General features: G+C 48.6%; 1 protein-coding gene across 1 annotated transcript in view; it reads right to left on the bottom strand.

The window, feature by feature from the left end:
- The window catches only part of STK11 (serine/threonine kinase 11), a 46,835-nt gene extending 25,484 nt beyond the window's left edge, over positions 1-21,351 (bottom strand). Inside the window, exons 1-6 of the mRNA XM_075524449.1 lie at positions 19,661-21,351; positions 9,480-9,563; positions 5,492-5,581; positions 4,093-4,225; positions 3,468-3,604; positions 2,810-2,937 (exon numbers count right to left, since the gene is read on the bottom strand). Coding sequence (XP_075380564.1) covers positions 2,810-2,937; positions 3,468-3,604; positions 4,093-4,225; positions 5,492-5,581; positions 9,480-9,563; positions 19,661-19,950 — 862 coding nt within the window. The 5' untranslated portion in view covers positions 19,951-21,351. The remainder of the gene's footprint in view (positions 1-2,809; positions 2,938-3,467; positions 3,605-4,092; positions 4,226-5,491; positions 5,582-9,479; positions 9,564-19,660) is intronic.
- Between the last annotated feature and the right edge of the window lie 1,833 nt (positions 21,352-23,184).

Raw genomic sequence — 23,184 nt, forward strand, 5'->3', positions numbered from 1 at the left:
CACTCGACTTGCATCTCTGTAGCGTCCAGACACAGAAGGGATGAAGACAGACAGCAGCTAGCATGAAGGAGGCAACTCAGACAGGCTGGGAGAGACGGACAAAGGGCATCAGGTGCCAGGCTCCTCTGTTTAAAATGAGGCAGAAGGAAAAGTAGGAGATTCTGACTCCAGCTCTCATACAGGGGATGGAAAGGGAACTAAAGAGGGAGTTATTCTGCTAATGAAGCATAAGATTTGAAGCTATCAGTATCCTCAGGACAAGAAAAGGGAAACAACTGCCACACTCATTTTCCCTGGGGGACAACACTAAGTGCAGCTGAGAGGCTTATCACAAGCCTCAAATGATTTCTGCTGGATGCTTTAGAAGACTGGCTGCCAGTCTACATGGGCCACTCGATTTACTCCATTTGGGCAATTCCTAAGCTCACAAAAAAGGCCGTGTTTTGAGTCAGCATTCACACATCAAACGCCACATATAGATCAGGACATCGTTCCCTGGGGCACGCAGATACAACATGAAACACACATCAGTCAGCAGTGCTGGGCCGTAAGCAGTAGCCACATTAATCTCAGCAGAACGGCCAAGATACCAGCTGCGCCGAGTGCAATTGGAAGCAATGCCTTATGTAAGGCTTTCTGAAAGCTGTTAAAGCTAGGCAACGCTTTGTGAAACACGTGGAAATAACTTATTTCGTAAGTGGTATGGGGCCAGATAAGCTCCAATAGTCTCCTATGAGGGGGATTGCAGGGGGTCTGCCACCTCCGCGGTGCCGGGGGGCTGCGGGGAGCCCCGCCGCAGGCGGCGGCGGGCAGAGCTCGGACAGACAGCACCACCTGCCGCCGCCGCCCGGCACCGAGCGAGGACACCCGCGTCCCCAGCTCCGCACCGGGCCGGCCCGCGGCGGAGGTGACCCCATGGGGCAAGAAAGCGAGTCCAGGCTGGAGCCGCAGCTCCTCGCAGCCATCCGCGCAGGAGCCAGGAGCCCGCGGGCAGCGCAGCCTTCCCTGCAGAGGCATGTCCTGGTTTGGGCTGGGCTGGAGTTAATGTTCTTCCTAGTAGCTGGTATAGTGCTGCATGCTGGATTTAGCGTGAGGATAACGTGATGACACACTGATGTTTTAGTTGTTGCCAAGTAGTGCTTACACTAAGTCAAGGACTTTTCAGCTTCCCGTGCTCTGCCGGGCGCACAAGGAGCTGGGAGGGGGCACAGCCAGGACAGCTGACCCACACCAGCCAAAGGGCTATTCCATACCATACGGCATCATGCGCAGTATAGAAACTGGGGGGAGTTGGCCGGGGGGCAGCGATGGCTGCTCGGGGACAGGCTGGGATCGGTCAGCGGGTGGTGAGCGGTTGTATCACTTGTTTGTTTTTCCTGGATTTTGTTTCTCTCTCTCTCCCATCGTTTTCCTTTTCATTACAATTTATTATGATTATGATTATTGTTATTAGATTTTATTTCAATTATTAAACTGTTCTCATCTCAACCCATGAGTTTTCTTACTTTTGCTCTTCAGATTCTCTCCCCCATCCCACCGCGGGGAGGGTGAGGGAGCGGCTGCGTGAGGCTTGGTTGCTGACTGGGGTTACACCATGACAGGCACAACTGCTGCCGTTTGCAGCATGAAGCGCAGCCATAAAATGCTCTGAAATTGCTAATCTTTTGGCTAGCCACAAACTGCAACAGCACCGTGACCACATAGAGGACCCAGCGCAGTACACAACCCCCCGGTTTAGCGATAACATCCGTCTTACAAGCAGACCTGACGGCACTGCTGACAGGAGGAAGGGAAGCTGACTCAGTTTGCTCACAGTGCCCCGCAGCTCTTCACCCATACTAGCCTCCTAACCCCATGTAGCACAAGAACCAGAAAAATAAACCTGAAACAAGACGGCATCATTTCATATTTGAGGTCTGATCTTTCACAAACAGCTGAAGACAAAGAAGAGAGAGCAAGCCCGTGCTGAGGGCTGGGGAGCACTATTGCACCTGGCTGCTTCGCTGCCAATGAGGCAGCCGGAACCCCGGTCGGGATCTCCCCCGTGCTAGAATCACATCCTATCTGCTGCCAAATGGGCATCAAACTGGCTGCTACGCACAGCATAACTGCTGCCCTGACTATTCAGCTTTCAAAAGTAGAGACTGTTCAGCACTAAACCTCAAACTATTGCAGTAAGTGACAGGAACAAAAAAACCAAACAAAACCCACCACCCTCTCCTTCTACCCAGAAAGTGCCACTCCTGCTTCTACCACAGCCTTGTTGCGAAAGCGGGCACTGGTCATTTTGCTCCAATACCCTTGCAACTCTAAATTTGGGGGGAAGGAGGAGACAACTGGGACCGAAGCAAATAAACTCAGAGCGGAGGCTGATGGGGAAGGACAGCAGAACCTGAGTACTCAGTATTTCATTACGGAAAGCTTGGGCAGGGAATTTAACTGAGTGTTCTCACTTGCAAAACCCGCATAAATGCTATGATGCAATTGAAACCTCTTGTGGGCTTTGTCTTTAGGTTTAAAAGCTTCTTGGAGCACAAGAAACATAACGTGAGAACCAACTCTTTTAGAGTAGTGACTGCAACCCATGCGGTGTTTAGTGTATCTCAGGAAAATACCAGTGTTGAAGATCTTTCAAAGTCTTATAAGGTTCATAAGCATAACCTCCCTTTCTAGCAGGATCCTTGGAATGAAGGGTCTGGAGTCTTCACAGGATACTTGGAATGAAGCTCTCCCCTGGCACTATGCAAGCTGAGCATTTGTTGCACCTATAGATTTTACCTGTCCTTTTAGAGTCAGCTGGGAGACTCACCTCTCAATAAGTCTGAGAGCGGAGGACCACAATCCTCTGGAATTGTGTAGTCACCTTTCCCGATGTTTTCAAATAATTTATAGATATTATCCCCTTCAAAGGGGTATAGACCCGTTGTAATGTTGTATCTGTAAAGGCAGAAGGAGAAGCTGTATGAGAAAAAAGCACACAGAACAGGTGTTCAGTTCTTATGTGACTACGTAAACCAGAAGGTTTATGCCAAGAGGAAACTAAAAGATGAATATTTGACAGTATTTGGAATGCCTCTTTAAACTTAGCCTTCCTTTATCACAGCCTCTTCATTCACATGAGTCAAAACCACCAAGACACCTCCCTCCCTGACAGGCTGGGATGGAAGAAACGTAAAAATAAATACTAGAGATATTTGTGGTTTCTATCATTACAGTAGCTGTGCATCTTGGATGCTGAGAAATGGCTGGCAGAGTGACTCACCGAGAGCAAATATTACTTTCTTCAGAATTACAAGCACTTTGGGGAACATATGCCCATCCAAAGGAGGGACCAACAGACGCACACTCTCCCTGCTCCCCCCAACGACATACAGAAGAGCAGCGATGACAGCAGATAGCACAGGACTGAGCTATTTGGGGGCTTGTAATTTTTTATTGCAATTCCTGGATGCTGCACGGGCACTTACAGTGTGACCCCTGCGGACCAGATGTCTACTTTAAAGCCTGAAAAGGTGTCAAGGCCATTGGCAATTTCTGGTGGCTGGAATGCTGGCGACCCTTGGCTCGTTCTGCACGTGTCATCCTCTGCAAATGGATGCAATGCCTGCAGCAGAAGAGACCGATTAGTTTCAAACTTTCAAGGCAGACAAGTTATAACTGTTCGAAAAGTTTCACCTGGGGGAAAAAAAAAGGGGGAAACTGCTACTGAAAATCTCCTTACATATCATAAGCACATGTCACTACAATAACTACATGCCATCAGTAACAATTCTTGCACCACTCCCACCTAGCTAAGACAGTCTTCACATAGTAAGAAGGATAAGGTTATGTAGCTTATTGCCATTTCACCACACTTTTGGGTTTGTCTAAGACCGATGTCTTCCTCTATATGCTTCCCAGATGGAAGTTTTGTGCTGTTATCAACAAAAGTGTTTTGCCAATTACAATAAATATTCGGTCACTCTCGAGCACTCTGCAAGTTTAACAGAACAAAAGCCCAAGTGCACAATAAATTAACTGACACCACAAAGGTGACCTAAATCTAAATGCCACGCTTCCCACATTCCTGACTTGGCCACAGTTCTCACATACCTCTGCTACGCCTAAATCAGATATTTTTAGTGTCCCATTGGTTGTTAGCAGGAGGTTCCCCGGTTTTATATCCTTGTGGACAATCCCTTGGCTGTGCAAGTATTCTAAGCCGTCTATAAGCTGACAAAAATACCTGCAGAAAGGGTTAAGAGGAAAAAAGTCAAGCACTTCCATAGACTAAGACTATGTAAACTACTGATAATACGTAAAGCAAAGAGTGCTGTTATTGGAAACAAGTTGGAAATACATTTACACTTGATGCTTAGGAACTCGAGATTGAACTGTGGTGTATAAGGAATGGTACTTTATCATCTGACTTTGTCAGAAGTTACCTGCCAGAGCTCTGCAGCAGTGTACTCACCACTTCAGGCTCTGGGCTCCTCCACACCAAAGCCCTCTTCACAAGTCTGCGTATTTTGTAAGTGCTGAGCACCACGCTGGCACAGACCTGATAGTTAATGCTGACATCTGCTTTAGTCTAGGCTAAGTTAAGCTAGCAAAGATGCTCTTCCAGTGGCATAGTTTTCTCTAACAGGGGGTGGGAAAAAAGTTTCCTTTAGCCAGTAGAAAGGAATGTTTTGCTGGTACAGCTTACTGGCTGAGCAAAGGTACCATGGATATGGTCAGAGACTATGGGCAGGCCACTACTGTAACGTAGCAAGCACTGCGCATTGACAGCCTGGCAACAATTGCGCATGCACATCTTTTATCTCGTAATATCCAGAAATAATACTTGACTTAATGTGCCTGTATTTCACGTAGGCTATCTGTAATCTCAGACACGTTTTTTAAACAAAATGAAAATATGACCATAAAAATATGTAGTCACCACAGATCTGCTGGTCTGCACTGATTTGATATACAAGACAATCTTCTTGTATCTATTTCCAGAAGGCTAAGGTTCCTTTACTTGCAGAGTGAAAGGGGCTTCAGATTATCCTGTCTACTAACTAAACAAGCTAACAGATCACGCTGGATATTGCCAATCCTTAATCCATCCAAAGACCTTTAATCTCTTGACACCGAACTGTACAGCTTGCCTCCATTTAGGCAGGGCAAGTCCTCACGGATTCCTCCACTGCACCCATCTTTGCTGAACAGCAGAGCTGTAGGAAAGGGGCCAGGAAGGGTTGTCATGCATCTCATGAAGGAAAACAAAAGTAACAGAAAATTCAATAGAAAGATGTTTTTTCTTCCTAGAATCTAAGGGCTATCCCTGCCACCACTTCGTTAGTTTTTCATTTTTTCCACGGATGTAAAAGATGCAGTTATTACACAAAGCCAGTTTTACTTTCAAGTGCAGCCAGCAGCCTAAGCAACAGAGTAGAACGTGCTCTTGACTTCAAGAGAGCACAGTGGTGAGAGGCTAATGCAGCCTAAGGAACAAAGCCGTACTTACCCGTGAGCCTGAAAAACTGGAAACCTCTTTTCTGGGACACTGTCCAGCATTTCCTGCATCCCACACACGCAGTACTCCATCACCATATACGTGAAGGCAGAGTTAAGGAAGCTTCAAGGTTAAACACTTCTCAGGCAAATGCTGTGCGAGGACTGCAGCCCCATCCCAGTGCAACTGGAGAGCTGCTGCACCGGCACTCCTGTTACTGGGCACACACACGCTGGAGAGGTAGAGCTGGCGCTGTGCTGCACCTCCTGAGGTAGCGACCTTCCTCCAACTGCCTAACAGGAGGAGGCAACGAACCCATGAGAAAACTCTTCTGCTTAATGACCAGCTGCAACTCCGTGATCAGAACTGAACCAGGATGTGAACTCCACAGAAATTAACTTGGAGATCTCACAAGCATGACAGAGACAGGATAATACTCTGAAGTGGCAACAAAAAGTTAGGGAACCCCTGGCAGAAGAGCTGTAGCTTGTAGTATATTCTCAATACCCTGGCTGTTCCGCACTTGGCATAAATGAGCTCCCATCACCTTCCCCAAAGTTTGTTATTCTTCATTTCCTGTGTCAAAATGATACGGCTGTATGCGCTTACTTAACAGCTGCTGCTTACCCCCATCCCCACAGTAGTATTTCAGTAGCAGGAGAAAAGATCCCTAGAGAGCTGGGAAGCTTTTTTGAAACTGCATGGATTAAAAAAAAAAGTTACAACAGAATGCCAAGAACTAGTGGCACTTTTCAGCACTGGTTCCCTTGCAGCATATTCTAGTTTTCATCTCCTTACGCTTTAATGTTGGGGCCAAACAATGGAAACGACAACTGCCTAAAGCAGTAATTGCCTCTTTTCCTCCTCTCCCCGGGCTCTTAAAGGCAGCCTGTGTGCTGAGAGGGGCTTGCAAGAACAGACCCTGAGACATCTGGTGGCTTTGCCAAGGGAGTGCACCTTCGAGATAAAGAGCAGAGAAAAGCATGACTGTCAGGCAGCCCATGTTCTCCAGTAACACAAAGCATTTCTTTGGTCACTAATTATTCCTGGCAGATGCCTTCTTAACCTAAGTCTAAAATAAGTTGCTTATGTCCCAGGATGCCATTTTAACTCTTGAGGCAGGAGAGGCTGAAGAGACAACCCGTGCTTTAAATGGGATCTGTGCTAAAAGTTGTGTTGCCCTGTTGCAGCACGTTCTATCGAGGAGCTCAAAACACCATCCTAACTCATTAAATGTGCTACATTCCCCACGAGCTGCTCTTCAGAGGGACACTAAAGCACTATAAGATTTTATGATGGGCACAATGCCACCCAGTAAATCAGCAGAAGCAAGAATAGCAGAAAGAGCTCCCAAAATTCATTCCTACCATTTCTTACTCTGGAAGAAATCTGTGAACTACTTATATCACAGTGATGTGGAAGACATCAACTCTCCCACCTTCAAGAGAACAATACTAACAGTAGATTGTATAGACTAGCTCCCGGGAAGCAAAGCCCAGGTCTCGTTCTCATCTACAAAGGACAGCCTGATTTTGGTTTCATTTGCTGCCAGACTGTTTTTCACCCCTTCTTTTGTAACCGATCCATCTCTGGTTGATCAGCCAGATCAGAGTACAAGCTTTCAGGCTGGAGCAGATCTATTACAGGTGCCCCAACAAGACCGAGGCTCTCAATTCTTCTAATCGATAGGGTTCTGCTCCCACGCACAACTGCACATACCAGTAACAGAAGCTGTCGAGAGAGGGTGCCAACTGGGATGCTGCTTATTGAACTGGGTTTATTTTCTGCCTGGATTAGTTCTCCATTCATCACTAGCTCTGCATTCCCAGCCACAGCAGGTCATCAAAGCAGCCCATTAAATACTAAATGCAGTTGATATTTTTAATCCAGTCATCACAGCTTTCCCTTTACCAAAGAAAATCACTGAAGACTTTGACGAGGCAGGTAAGTTGTTAAAACACTATCTTCCCCAGTATAAACATGGCTGAAGCCTGCAGTTCACTTCTATCAGCAACAAGACACTCAGGTGAGAATAGAATCCTTCCTTCTTCTGCAGGCCCAACTGCAAATGCCACAATAGTCATTCTGGAAATGAGGACTTTTTTTTTTTAGTAGTAAGAGGGAAGTTGACATCCCTACCCTATACCCCACTCAGCTTCCATCTTGCATTGCTTCCTGCAAGGCACTAATACAGGCATTTGCATGACTACACAGTGAAACAAGTAAGGGAACTGACCTACAGAGAAGCCAGCCTAAAAGAGAAAGTTACTTTTCAGCTGGATCTGTTCCCAAACCTGTTTACCATGTGGCTGCACAAGCATTTGTACTGCCACATCCTCAGACATGCTGCACAGGCACCGGCAGTGCCAACGAGACGCTGGAGAAAGGTTAAGCAAGAACACGATCATGGATGAATTCCCGCTCCCAGCCCCAGTGAAAACCACACATTTCTCAGGTATTGCCACTCACATGCACAGAACAAGCAGGTGTAGAAGCAAACTTTCTAAGAGTGTAGAAGCAGATAAAAAATAGTGAAGTCAACCTCTACTTGCAAGGGAAAAGTACTGAAAAACAATTTGTTCTTTTTCAAACACTCCTGTTCAGGAGGTAAAGCAAGGAACCTCCTCCTGGCTTAGAGAGGTCACGTTTCTGAATGACCGTGGTTGTCATCACCTGTTACCAACACATGAGGTCTCTCTCGGGCTCTTTTTCCCCATGCTTCTCCTTTAGCATCCCAGCTTCTTATTAATTAAATGGTATCTTTCTATAGACAGTAATTGAATTACAGGCCTTTCGGTCTGTTAGGGCTACAAAACACAAGCAGAAGTTGTCGTGCTTTTTTTATACTAACGATTTGGTGGCAGAGTGTTTGATCTAATTAAAACACACAATTAAATTACCCATTTTATGAAGTACTGTAATTGGAAGACAGCATTTAGAAAACACTGTCAAAAATAAAAGCAACCATTTATAACACGTACTACAACGGATCAGCTCAATAAACTTACAAACTAGTTCAAGTCAAAGTGCGCTCTAAGTGCGGCAGACTCATCAGAAATCCAGCTACTCACTTGCGAGTTAAGGCATGCGATTACATTGGTTAGTGTCTGTGCGTCCGTGGGGGACACACTGCACTGGAATAACATGTTAAAGTCTGAAAGATGCACCGAGATCACAAGCCACAGCTTTGATTCAAGAACTGAACAGTTTAGCCTGAAAAAGCTGGGCTGTAGATCTCACAGGAGCAATATGCTTTCAACCTCTCATGACTGTTACAAGCTTTAGGTCACTTAAAGCACTATCACAAGGGACTTTCACACAAACAACGAAACAGAGGAGGCTTGGGCAGGCTTGGGAGTTCATCCTATCTGGTTAAGGATAACCAGCAGCAAAGCATACCAACTGCCCACAGAAAAGGCAGCACTGCAGCAGTACAGACCCTCCAAAGGGAAGGGGAGAGTTGCAGGCACCCGGATGCCAGGGAGCAAGTAGACTTTTTTTTCTTCTTTTGAGGGAAAGAAAAAAAAAAATACCTAAACCACTGCCAAGGACTTAAAGGAAAAAGCATTACAAAAATTGATTTCACATAAGATAGACAATAAAAGGTCCATTTTCAGGGAGAAAAAAGGCACTAACATATACCACAGCTAGGACAGGAGGTTAGAAATGACAGATCCACAGCTCTTTTTTCATCTCCGAGCTGCTGAAGGTCACACAATAAAACACAGTATTTGAGAGTCAGTTCTCTCCTACCCCAGCCCTGCATCTGTAACCTGGGGACAATATTTCCTTTCCTAACTGGGAAGCTGGGAAACTTAAGAAAATGTACTTGTGTGGAAAGTATTCCAGACATACAGTATGTTTAATACCAGTGAAAGCAATTTAAGCTTAAGAAACATTCAAAAGGGCCTTAACAAAAGCAGAACTATAATGATTCAGCACTATAGCAGAGAACAATGGGAATTCAAACCTTATTAACAACTGTGTGAAAAAAGGATATATTTTCTGCTTCTCTTCATTGTATAATACATCTACCAACTGGATAACATTTTTGTGCCGCAATCGTCGCAGGAGCTGAATTTCCCTGCAGGAAGAGAAAAAGAAAAAAGTTATGTTTGAAAAGCCTATTTCCTTACTATGGAATGAAAATTAATGTTTTCTAAGTCACACGGATTTTAAAGACACTTCAAACCGTATTAGTCCCAGCTGCTTCACCTAAGATACCTATGGGTGCTGTTTGACAGAAGGTCTTGTGTGTTCTTGAATTCATTAGTCCAAGGTTAGACCATGAAAATACTTACTGGTCACTGACTAGGACTCTAAACAAGTGCCCTTTCAGTTAACACTACATAGCCAGTCAGTTTTCTCTGGGCAGGAATTTTAGTCCATTGGCAAACAAGAGCAGCAGAACTATTCTCAAGGAGCAACCTACCTTTGTGCCGGACATGAAATTGGTCATAGGAATGCCCTGTGCCAACACTTTGGTGCCATTCAACACAGGATGCGTTACTTCTGCTCATATAAAGTTTTATTCTGTACTCCAATGTAAGCCTTGTTCCGGTTTTACCTATAAAATCTGTGCAGTGCTCCCCTTTAGCTATTTGACTGGTCAACAGTAGGACGTTGACAGCCGAACAGCCCCGTTCAAAGTGAGCAGGAACAAGACAATGGCAAGCTTGATCAGAAGTAGTGCATCATGCTGAGCCGACCCACAGAAAACGACTCCTGGTGAGATCCTGCTGGACCCTCAGCCACCAGGCTGCGTGGAAAGAGAAAGCAAGCTGAGGACGCACTCTGCAAACCCCCCGCCTCCACGGGCAGCGCTGGCACTGGACTCGCAAGGGCCTGGTGCAGCAAGCCAAGCCTCCGCCTCCCCCCCAGACAAGAGGGGTTTACAGTGTCCCCTGCGGTCCCCGTCTCAGCTCACACCCTCCCCTATGGCCCTGGGCAAGTGCCTCACCGTTCCCAGTTAAAGCTAGTGCTGACTAAAGGAAAGGTATAATTGGAACTGAAACGCTGCCCTGCCAACTGCTCAGGCAAGTCAAAGCCTACCCTGATTTGCTCCGCACGTCAAAGACGCAGCTTTATCAGCTTCCCTCCCATTAAAGCTTTTCAACAATGCTGGACTGTTGGGAGCTTAGCTCACTATCAGTCTCTTCAGTTAAACCCCTAAAGATGCACTACATTTGCGTTTACCATAGTATCTAGGACAGTCACTTCCAAGACAAACCTTTTATGTTTGCACTTCGTGCTTCTTTACACGTAAGCGTCACCTGTAGTTACAAGAGCAGAAATAAATTTGCTTGGGCTTCCAGTCTTCATACTTCAGGGTGTGTTTTTAATCAGCATCGTGACCAGGAACAACCCCCACAGATGTCAGTGGAACGCAGCATCGTGCAGTTAGGTGCGCTCCTGTTGTCACAGGCAGGCAGTGCCCGGTGCCAAATGCGGCAGCGCGGTTAACACGCTGTATAACCCATTTCAACACAAAGTCTGTTATTTAGCTGGGAAGCAACTTGCATATCAGTTACTTGCCAAAAAAAGAAATAAAAAGTTTCTATACCTAACAAGCAATTCCTTCTGATAGTTGTATTGTGAACGGATAGAAGTCATTTAAACACAAATATAAAAACATCAGAAACTGGCTAATCTACTAAAGATGTGAACAAGTGAAACTAAATTGATTTTTTTATTACACCACATGAAATTCATCTGAAGAGGGGCTGTTCCGCAGAACATGATTTTCTACAGAACATATAAACCACAGAAAAACCAGGAGAGGTACCTCACTAGCAAAAAGAGACGACTGCATCACCAGCAGCCCTGCATCTTGCACGATGCACGCGGTCTGCAGCCAGAAAAGGGAAGACAGACGACGTGCCGAGGCCGCCAAAGGGGCAGCGAGTCTCCAGCCTTCCCGACCCCAGAAGCCCTGCACGATAGATGTCAGAGCTGAGGGACGGAAGAACTCCAGAGACGTTCACAGGCAGGAGATGACAACGGCCTCCCAGCAGTCCCTCAGCCCCTGCAGAGCTGGGTCCCAGCAGCCCCAAACTCTGCCTCAGCACCCCTCGGGCTCACCTCCTCGCTCCTGACGCGAGCTATCCAGAGACACACAGCAACACAACCCTGCTCCCCGCCACACGAACCACGCTTAGAGCTGCTTGGAAGTCATGCCCAGTTTAACAGCTACAGGCTGCCCACCCCTGAGCACCACCAAATACAAGAAGCTGTTCAGTGTCGGGGTTGCAGGCCAAAGACCCCTGAGCTGGCCGGTCTGTTAGTCCATTTGTGTGATCAGTTTAAGGGTCTTTACAGTAGAGTTAGTACAGAAATCATCCTGAAGACACATCAAATTCCTCATATGCAGTAGCCAACCATTGAGGCAGTTTCATAGTGCCCTTTATCAAAGCTATAACTTCCAGGAGAATTCAGAAATGAAGCGATCAATGTGAGAATTGCAACATTAGTCTCAAGAATGAGTTGAAAACAGCTGATAACTCCACTTCTTCCAAACTTTATTCCTAACTTGACTGAATGGTTCAGAGATCTGAACCGAATCCTCTGTTTGTGGAGAACAAATAATGTAAAACTAAGTGAGGAGACATCTTCCCTTGGCTATGAAAATGGACCCTTTATGTCATCTCATATCAGCTATTTTGATCTGTGTCTCTTGGGATTTTGCGCTGTGCTCCAAACCACATTTTAGTATCTTTTGCATTAAACTCAGCCTGCAAAATCCCACGGATGCCAGCTGTGAAGAGAAACAGGAGGATCAGGACAGTCAGGTCAGGGTGGTTCTGTCAGTGTCTGGAAGTGCAGATATTGCCCTTCACTTTGTTCTTCTGCTAAACTGTAAATAAACTCTTCTTTCCAGCTTCTTTCTCATGCTGTTTGGTAAGTTGCTTTAAGAAGCATGGTTACATTTCCACAGTTTGGACTCTTGAAAGCAGCATTACAAGGAATTCAGAGCACAGCTTCGGAAGGAAGAGCCTCTGCCCAAACACATGACACACGGAGCTCAGAAAGCCACTCACCCCTCGCCTGCACAATTAGCCAGCCTCTAATAACAGGCTGTGGCCAGTACAAAGGCTTGTTGATGCATCACATCTGATTAACAAACCAGTAACTGCTCCTTCGAAAGGCTCCCAAGATGCAGGAACGCAAGCAGGTTTTTAAAGAACTTTTAAGGATCCCTGACCAGTAGTATTACTTCACTACCAAAGTCTAGGTAGGCCGGGCACTCTTCCTTTATCATATATGGCTTAAAAAATACGATAGCTAAATAGAAACCTAGGATAACAAGGCAAAGCTCAGAAGAGTGTTTAGCTTAAATGGCAGACAGATTTGCAAAGTGATGCAGCCGCTCTAATTATAGTAATGACCAAAAGGCTGAAGTGGATTAAATTAGCATAGAAACTGCAGCCAGCATTAGTGTAGGTCTAAGAAGTTTCTCCGTAATGAAGGGAGACGGGCTGAGTGCTCAGACCAAGCCGGCAAGAGAGGGAGTGAACACACATACTTATTATTTAAATAAGACTACTTTGCCGTGAAGGCAAAGAAAGCTTCCAATATTAGGAACACATTTAAAATCCTGATCCCAACAGCTCACTCTGTAATACGGCTTGAAAGCACAAATACTAATTCCTTCCACCTTTAACAGACTAATAAATATTTCATATTTCTGTAATGATTTTTTTTTTCCAGGAGGACTTTGTGAACGAATCTAAAATGCCAGCGAAGTGCACCCACCTCTGGGGCAGAAGCCAAGCAGCCCATTTCCCAGAGGAAAGATTATTTCTATTTTTAGCTACTCCTGCATTCTAGAACGACTGAGGAACAGAGACAGCCAGACCACAGTCACCTCCGGTTCCATTTCAGTTTTCAAACTTCACCGCCTAAGTGAACGTAGGTGCTCACCTCATCAGAAGGTGCCTAAATTTACATTTTTCAAAATTAACAACAAAAAAGCCACCCCAGCCCACTGCTTGCTTTGCCATTTGCCTGCACAATAGTGTTTCAGTTGACAGCACTGGGAAAGAGATTTGCATGCCTACCATTTACTGCCTTTCCTCTCAACCAAGGCAAGGTGGCTTCCTGCCTTTCCCATACTAGCCTAGTGAATCCGCTCAGATTTTCAGGATACCCTCCGAGCTGCTGCAGCTTTGCCTCCTTTCCTTGCTACCTCTAAAATTTAACATGAAATTGAAACCACAACGGTTGCTTTTGAGATCAGACCTCTCCCCAACGCAGAGGGAAAGGGAGAACCCCAGCGAGGGGGCTAGCCTGCGCTTTCTGCAATGTGGTAATCGCCTCCATACCCATCCTACTCAACACCACTATTACGTGGCCAGAATAGCCTCCATTATGGAATTCTGTTCCTAGTTTTCCAGACTAGAAAGCCCTCAAGTGTGCGACAAGACAGACTGTCAGAGTTTGGGGCCTGTTTCAAAGTATAACCATCTTGGAGGAAGAAGGGAAGAGAAAAGAAAAGATCTTCTAACTCAAAGGTTTCTATGTGGTTGTCAGACCCATTAAGCTCATCCTGACAGATTAAGACTTATCCCTAGCAAGGTACCTCGCTTTGGCAAATAATAGGGTGTTGGTGTTGCTCAGAACCGTATATAGCAAAGCTGCCTACTTGTACCACGTGCTACACGATTTTGGAAGATGCCAAGGACAGCCAGGAAAGAAGACATTCTTTCCTGGACCATTCCAATAAGAGCACATCTTCACCATAAGATTTAGCATTCTTTCTACAGTTTGTTTCAAGCCTCAGTTTCATCAAAGCCATTCTTGCTTTAATAAAAATGAGCAGTACAGCCAAAAGATTCATTCCCCCCCTTTGGTTGACAAGTTTCCTCCACAGGTCTAACCTTTCAGGATCTTACTGGAGACACATGACGGTGAATCTTTTCCATGCTACCTACCAGGCCAGATCGTATGTCAGGAACGAGGGCTTACAGCAGGTCTGCAGTGAGAGCTTTCAGCCTGGAAGCAGCTTACCCTCACCCACTCCTTTACTCTCCAGCACACAACCGTGCCCATCTCAAGCTCTCTTCGTACGGCACGTGGTACTGAGGAGCCAGGCACAAGGAACTGGCACACCTCCACCGCAGAGCTGGTGCCACAGCGCAGGGAAGAGACGTGCAGAGAACAGCTCCATATGCCAGTTCTGGCACATACCATAAAGCCACTAACACCATTCTTGCTAAGTGCTACAAAGGACTCGAGAATCATTCATGGTCTTTACGCAACTGAACAACTACATTATGTATTTAGACTGATTTTGTAATCCTGTATAGCCAAAGCAAGTTTTAATTACAAGTTAGTATCCCCAATAAAAGCAGATTAACTTATTTAAGGTCTAGCTTGCGAACAGCCTTTTCCTGTTTATTTCACCTAAAAAATAGCCCTCCACTTGCAAGGATGCAACTTGTCATCTTCATCCACGTGAGAAACTGCACCTCTTCACTCTCACAAGCATGAGTGATGCTTCAGATAAGAGACTGAGCAGAGCACTTCACTATTTCCTTCTTCAAACTGAGCTTTACACGTCCGAATGTACATCGACATGGGGAGGGGCTGACATCATTACATGTCGATGAATCCAGTGCTGACCTACGTCTTTCAAGTTTTAGTATCCAAACGGTTCTTCTCCAGCCATTACCCAAAATAACGTTGTGAGCATTATAGCATCTCCACCACGTTCCCACTGCCTCTCCCTCCCCTGGGGCCACAACAAGTCAAGACACAGAAACACCCACTGTGGTCACCGCACTTCTTTCTTTACGTGCACCCAGAAGCCCCTGAGAGGCTAAATGCTGCCGACGCACATCAGCACGCACCCTCTGCCACCAAACAAACAGATCAGCACACACCCTCTGCCACCAAACATGGCAACCTGGACCCTGACAGCTCTCACCTTGCAGAAGCTGACAGCTTCTGCAAGGCCAGGCCAGCCCTCGCAGGCAGGCCCCTACTCCAGAACCGCGTGTGTGAGCCCGAGGGGCTGCTAAGGGAGGCGAAGATCGCAGCGTTACTTTTTCCTTTTACTAGTTCCAGGCCTTCCTCCACACCACACTCCCAGCAGGGATGCCTGACACTACAAGCCCTACATCCACCACAGCACAGCTACCTGCACTCTTCCACGGATTACAGTCTCCAACATTTCACCACTGAACCCAAGCAAATATCCAGCTTAGCAAAGAAAATAACAGAGCCACCCGGTTACATATTGCAGACCTTTTTGGTTGGGAGTGAGGACAGGAAACAGATGAGTCAGCTTTAGCCCATCTTCGTCTAAAGCACACGCCTCTGCAGCTTGCAACAAGTCCTTCCTTCAGCAGAACTGTCCGTGTTTTGAGGTGCAAGACTCTTGATTTGCAGACCCAAGGAGCAAATTGTCAAAGTACAGGCCTACTACACATTTTAAACCTCCAAGGAATTCTAATGAGCATATATTCAAATCTAAGTAATCACTGAGTGTGGTAAGTACAGTACAAGACACCTGGGATACGCACAGAAAGTCCCAAACACTTAATTAAAATGTGAGGCTATTAGCACACAGTTTTATTAAACTTGTGCTGCTAGAGACAAATAGTCTTCCAAATTTTCTTTCATCTTTTTGGCAAGCCTACTAAACTAATTTTTTATATTAACTGGAAGCAGTAATTAGCCATAGCACTGGTTGACTAAGCCACCCCAACCTTTCTCTAGAGTGACTGAAGAGAAATGAAGATTCCCTAGACTGACTTAGGGAAATGGGAGTCTTACGAGTTTAAAGCCTCAACATCCTCACCAGGATTCACAGATCCCTTAAGGGCTCATTTTTCAGGGGCAGAACTGGAGTATTTTGGAGTAGAGAAGAATCATTCAATTTTATAAGTCTCAAACATATTTCAGTCATAATTTCTAGGTCCCCAGAACTTTACCGCACCAAGGGACAGGGCTGGGGCAGCCAGCCCACACACGCAGGATGAGACTGCAGCCTCAAACGTTAGTAAGGAGTAACACAAAGACGGCATTAACAGTCAGAGCTCCTCGAGTTGTAACTCCAGCCCCACGTATCCAGGGTCCCCAACGCACGGCACGGACCTGTACGATCCTCCGCAGCTCATCGTTATTGTGCTTTCCCTTGCTGTCATTACCCCCTGTATATTACCCGCTCATGTAATTACCCAAGGGCCAACAGTCTAGGAACTGTTTTCTAGGGAATTTCTCTGATGACACACTATCAATGCAAGTTTCATCTTCACCACAGCAGCAGCAATACCGAGGCATCCTGCGATAATGGCAGAGGCACAAGCCCATTGTAATAATTCAATTACATCTCTGTCAAACAAACCAAGTCACTTACGCAGCTTTTTCCCCTATGGTAAGGAATGCTGGAGATCACTTCAGTAGGAAGAGGCACTGTCTTTGCAGTTAAGAGAAAACTGTACAAGGTATTTTGAGGCTGAAAAAGCAAATGGTCACTTCCAAGAGACAAGCACTTTTAAACCAAGCCTGAACACACGCCCCAATTGCTCAGACCCTCTGCCAGCGCACTTCTAACACGCCTGCAGCACTACACGAAGAAATGAAGCCGCAGAGAGCAGGCTAACAGTTAAGGCGTTACGCAGTGATTCTCCAGCAGAGAAAACAGGTCATCAGGGATTCCGAAGACTCTCACTCCTGACCATTTACCATGAACGCAAACGCTTTGGAAGAGCCTTCTGCTTGCACATACCACCGGGGGCACTGGCAGGGAGAGGGAGCACCAAGCACTGGTCTAGTTCTGGTGGCAGATGAAGAGATTCTTAATCTCAAGGGCACCAACTGAAGTCGGGATGTTTACAAAGATTAGACAACTAATCACACTCATCTCGCACATGTACTGAGCTGCAGACATCCTTGTATAGATAAGGATGCAAGTGGGACTGGAAGCAGGCCTCACTAACACAGGAATGACATATTTACTTTTTACTGCACTTATTAGTAGCTTTTAAGAAAGAAAGTAGAACCTATTGGTGCGATTCAGTCCACAATCTGATTTTCTGCTGTTCTATTACATGCGAGTAGTTTGCCAGGTATAAACCACTCGGCAAAACTGCTCAAACGTGGCTGTAGAAAGTGAAATTTTAATGGAGTCTGGCCAAGCAATGTGACATTAAAAAAAAATTATGTTGGAGTACTTTCCAGTGGACCTGGAAATACAGCAATGGTTTGCTTCCCCCCATCCATACTGACCAGTCAAACCATACAGGTTTGATGATGTATCTCACCACAACAGGTCTGCTCAGAGCGGAGACAGCTTTCGCTGCCTGTTGTGGTAGTGCCAAAGGGGTTTGCTAAGGTCAGATTTCCATGGGTACCACAAAAATACGACATTTTGCCCTAAAAAAATTAACCACTGAAAAAACAGATAAAGCAAACGAATAGGTGGACAAAGAGAAAAGGACAAGGTGACAAAAATAGGAACTTGAACTAAAGTAAACCCTTGTTACAAGACAACATCTAAAATCTGCCTCAGTGTTTTGAAGCAGGTGCAGCTGAGCCAGAAAAACATCCACGGCAAAACAGAGCAGTGCTTGGCTAGGCTGCTTTAATAACTAACCTCAGTGAAACCAAACAAGACATTCACAGACAGGCTCTGTGCACGAATAAAACTTCTACAGAGTTCACTTCAGGACACAGGACCATCACCATGGCTCCGATACCAGGAAATTCTCCTGTTCTTTGGCAAGTCTTTCTTCAGTAAGAGGGGGAAAAATAGAAAATTAAACTTTCACAAAGGAGGGAACAATCTTCCCCTTCTCCAGTAGAAGCTCTTGATGTAACTCAAGGAGGCAGAAGGGTGGAAAGGGGCACTCATGCCTTTACCAGAAAAGCAAGAAACATTTTATTACACATTAACCAACAGTTTACTCTGATTCTGAACTCGAGCCAGCAAAGGAGAGAAAGGGAGGTCCCAGCATTAGGATTTGTGACTATTTCATAGCCAAGTCTGTCACTGAAGGTTAGAAGGCAAACTTAAACAGCTCACTGACAGAAGTCCCGGTACAGGATGTGAAATATCTCGCAGCTGAGCTCGGAAACTCAAACCAAACTGCGAAACAGAAACAAGACTCTGCTAGGTCAGGGCTCTACGCTCAGCACGCCACAGCTAAAGGCACAATACAAGAGTCTTCTAAACATCTCATAAGTTTTCCCTCCCACTACGAGATAAACCCTTGCAAATAGTTTGTTTTGGCTGCGGAAGGCTCCCCTTCGCAGCAGATAAACAGCTATCTCGCAGGACTGGGACAAACAGCTTGCTGCAGAAAACACAGCTGGCTGCGAGGTCCCCGCAAGCAGAGCACAGCCCCAAGAAAAGGGAAAGTTTCGCACACCCAGCCCCACAGATGAAGCATAACACCAGGCTTCTCCCACAGTTAATTTTAATTAGTTACTTGTGCCCTGACTAATCAGCATGTAACTGGCACTTCGAAAGCTTCCAAGCACAGATCTTGAGTCACTGGAGGAAAAAAAAAAAAAAAAAAAAGGGTTGACAACCCTTGTCCCCATTTTACAGCTGCAGAAGTCAACTGAAAAGAGCCTTGAATTACTTCCCAAACTCATCAGTCAGAAGCGAAACCAAGAATAAACCCCAAGGCTGCCTATGCCCATTGGGTGCCCGATACATTGGATCATGTTCCAGGCACCCACTACATGGGTAGGAGCAACAACTGCCATCCCAAAGAGCTCAGGAACCACACGCCCCTAGACGGACACACAAATACTGCAGACCGCAACGACACAAAGGGTATTTCTGCACTCTCAGCTCTACCACCTCTCACCTTTCCTAGCCAACAGCACCACAGTTTACCTCTTCAACGGGAAATCTTAAAGAGGAATTTCTTCAAGAAATACTATTTTACTCTTTAAGCAATACTATGAAAGAAGTGGCGTGTGTTACGGGCTGTCTGTTCAGACAGACGGACCTGCCCCTCTTGCCCTTGAGAACCAGCTCCCTTCCCTGTTCCCAACCTCAGTGCTGGCTGCAGTTCAACAGTAAAGAGATTCCCGACTACCTACGGTTTAGGAAGCACTTCCACAGCAGAAGGCCAAGTTGTTACTTAAAATGACACAGAACTTCACCTGGAAAATAATGACAAAGTTTAACCTCTCAGTTCCCAGCTACCAGAAATATTTACTCACTTTTTCACATTGGCCTCCCCATTGGGAATTCTGCGTAGCTTCTTCTTCTTCAGTATTTTCACAGCTCTCCTACAGAGGGTTTCAGAGTCCAACATCTCCTTGACTTTGCCGTAGGACCCTTCTCCAAGTAAGTCTCCCATCAGGTATTTGCCAATGAGCTTGGCCCTTTTCCGCCGTGGCTGGTAGATGACCTCCGTAGAGTCAATGCGATGGATAAAAGTGTCCATCCCCACAGACATCAGCTCGCTCTCTACAAACATACCCAGCTGCTGTGGCTCCTGCATATCCATTCTGGATTAAGTTCCTTAACCTGTTTTCCTTAAGCGCTCAGGGTTTTAATCCTGTTTATGAGTTTCCAACACTCCCTTTTACTCCTTCTTGAAAAAAAAAATCCAGAAGATTGTACAAACATGAATAAAAAAAAAAAAAAAATCAAAAAAACCTATGAGCTGCTTCCAGCTCAATTGGATGCTAAAAGATCCAGGCCTGGCTCCAGTAACACAATGTCTTTTTAAAAGAGTATCTATCTTTGACCAGATACACTCAGTTTGGGACTTGCTTTGCCTCCGACCTGGTCCCACTGCTAGGGTTCTTTCAAGTCAACTTGGCCTTTAACTTGGCCCAGTTTGATTCTTAAGTGCTAGGTCATCCTCTGGGACTTTAGGCCACCACATAAAAACAGACAATTGCCGAGTCTCTTTCGTGACTTTCCATTCCTAGTAGCTCATAGTCACCGACTCCAAACTGGGTGGCAGGGGAAGCGTTTCTGCCCTGCTGTCCTCACCGTCCGGGTATGACACAGATGGGGTTTTTTCAGCCGTTTGGAAGCTGGAACCAAGTTTCTTTGAAGGAGTTTTCAGAAACAATTCTAACGTCTTCGCTTTTCACGCCTACAAAAGTTTGAGGCCTTCGGTGCCTATCAAGATCTCCCAGGGGCATCCTTCAACCACCTGGATTCCGCCTGGCACATGATGTGTCACCACCGCTGGTCCAGGTGTCAGCCGGTGCCAGACAACACAAAACCTGCTAGAGCTTTACCGACCCACCTTACAACGGGAACAACCGGGAGGAAGTAACTCTCTCTGCCCTGTACCCAAAACACCCCATTCCCTTTCCAAGGGAAGGTCAACGAGGAGATGCCACCCTCGCCCGGGGTCCCCCCCCCACGCCCCTTCCCCAGGTGTCACCCGAGGTGGGGAGGAAAACGAGCGGCACCGCAGCCGCCCCCGGGGAAAGCGGGGAAGGGGCGAAAGCGGGATAAAACACTTGCAGTGCCACCAAACTAGCGATGGAGCCAGGAGGGAAGGGAGCCCCGGGGGGCGAGGCGGCCTCCGGTCGCTCCCCAGCCGCAGCCGAGCTCCCCGCTCCCACGGCGGGGCGGGGGGAGCCCGCCCGGGACGGGCCCTTCCCCCGCGGGCCGGGGACGAGCCCCGCAGGCAGCTCCGGCCGCTCCCTCAGCCCCGGGCCTCCGCACCCCGCTGTCCAGTCGGGGGAGGGGGGCGGGCAGCCTCGTCCCCCCTCCCCGCCGCCGGGCTCGGGAACCGGGCCGGGGCCGGCTCCCGGCGCCGCGCTCCGCCCCCCCGCGCCCCCCTCGCCTCGGGGGGAGCCCCGCCAGCCGCTGCCCCCGCTCTGCCACCGCGGCCCTGCCCCGGGGCCCGCTCCAGCCGCCCCGCGAGCCCGCCGGCTCCCGCCGCCGCCCCTTTACCCCCGCCGCACCGCGCACGCCGCCGCCATTTTGTTTACCTCCCGCCCCCGCCCGGCCCCGCCGCGCTCCCGCCGCTGCCCCCTCCGGGCCTCGCACCTCCCTGGCGACCGACGTGCGCGCCCATTGGCCGCGGCGCCGGCCCCGCCCCCGCGCGCTCGCCCGCTGGTTGGCTGCGGCGGCGCCACGAGGGGGCGGAGCCGGCGGTGCGCCTTTCGCTTCCGGTTGGCTCGCCGCTTTTCCAGCCCGCCCACCCACTCTGGCGGGCGGCGGGGCGCTGTGATAGACCGCGGGAGCTGTCCGTCACCGGCAGGGGCGGGGCTGACGGCGGCGGGGCGGTGGAGGGCAAAGGGCAAAGGGCAGGGGGCGGAGGGCGAAGGGGAAGCGGGTGCCATGGAGACGGGGCGCGGGGCCTGTCCCCGCCGTGTCTGCGATCGCGGCCTGCCGGGGCCTGCCCTGCCGGGGCGCCGGGCTGCCGGGAGCGGAGCCGGGCCTGCCGGGGCGCGGAGCCCTGCCCTGCCGGGAGCCGGCCCCGCTGCCGCCGTCCTCGCGGGCTGCCCGCCCTTGGGCTGCCCTGCAGCAGCGCCAAGGTTGGGGTGAACCTGGGGCCTCCCCGGTCTCCCGTGCGCCAGCTCCCCAGGCCCGCGGAGCTCCGCTCAGCTCCCGGTGCGTCCCAGCCGCCTCTGCCCAGGGCAGTCGTGCAGGGCCAGGCGGGGCTGAGCGGTTCCTGCTGCCGGTGCCCTCCCTGCCACCAGAGCCCGTCCGGCGGGTCTGTGGGCGGGGAGCGGGCTCGGGTCTGGCGGGGGCCGGCGGCCGGGCAGCCGCTCCGCCACCGCCGCCTTCTAGGAACAGTCAGCGACTCGGCACTGCCCGTGCTCGGGCAGAGCACAAACGCTCTTGAGTCAAACCGCATCTTTCCTGGGAACCTCGTCTGCTGACCTGTACGTTTCGTGCTAAATTTAACGTGCGTTAAACCTCTGCAAGGCGTGCGGGGAATTCTGCTAGGAGAGCTCTCCTGAGGCGGGGATACCCTTCCCCTCCTGGGTGCCCGCTGGCCCGGCCCCCAGCGCTGCCCGTTCCGGCCCCTTCTTCCCGTCCTCCCCCCGCCGAAGGCTCCCCACGGGTCCGGCACACTTGGGTGTTTTGCTGAGGACATTCAGTCCCAACGCATGTTTTCACGCTCCAGGATAATAATAAATAACGGACAGCAAATAAAACAGAACGCGGTTTTTATCTGTGACCCTCAGAGGCGATACAGGCAGTGGGGACGCCGCAGCAGCCTCTGAAGTGAAGCCAGCGCTGGGCTGGGAGGCGGCATCTGTTTTCTTTCTGCTGTGCGATGTCAACGCGGGCGCTGAAGTCTTCCGTTCCCGATCAAAAACGCGGATGGGGAAGCGTTTCCATCGAGTCGACCGCGGCGTTCGTGCTCCTGCCGATGCTAAAACCCGCAGGCGAGCCTCGCTGCCCGTCCTCGGCAGCACGACGGCCTCCTCTGGCCGCGGGCTCAGGCGTCGGGGAAAGACCATCCAGCGATCCCTAAACCGCAGCTGAGCCCGGCTGCGCCCCGACCCTTCCCCGCCTGGAGAACGGCCGGGGACGTTGCTGTGGCTGCGGGAGGTGGGTTTCCTGGGGAATTTACCAACATCATTTGTCGTCTTCATTCCAGATGCTCGCTCACGTACCCCCCCCGACCCCCTCGCCCTTTTTTTCATCTCACAACTATTTATTTGCCTTTCGCCGTGTTTCAGCAGCAGCACCCAGGGATCACCCCGGGCCCCGGGAGACACGCGGCGCCGTCGGAGATAATCCTGCCCGAACGGCT

The sequence above is a fragment of the Mycteria americana genome, chromosome 24, assembly GCF_035582795.1.
Source record: "Mycteria americana isolate JAX WOST 10 ecotype Jacksonville Zoo and Gardens chromosome 24, USCA_MyAme_1.0, whole genome shotgun sequence".
NCBI classification, from domain to species: Eukaryota; Metazoa; Chordata; class Aves; order Ciconiiformes; family Ciconiidae; genus Mycteria; species Mycteria americana.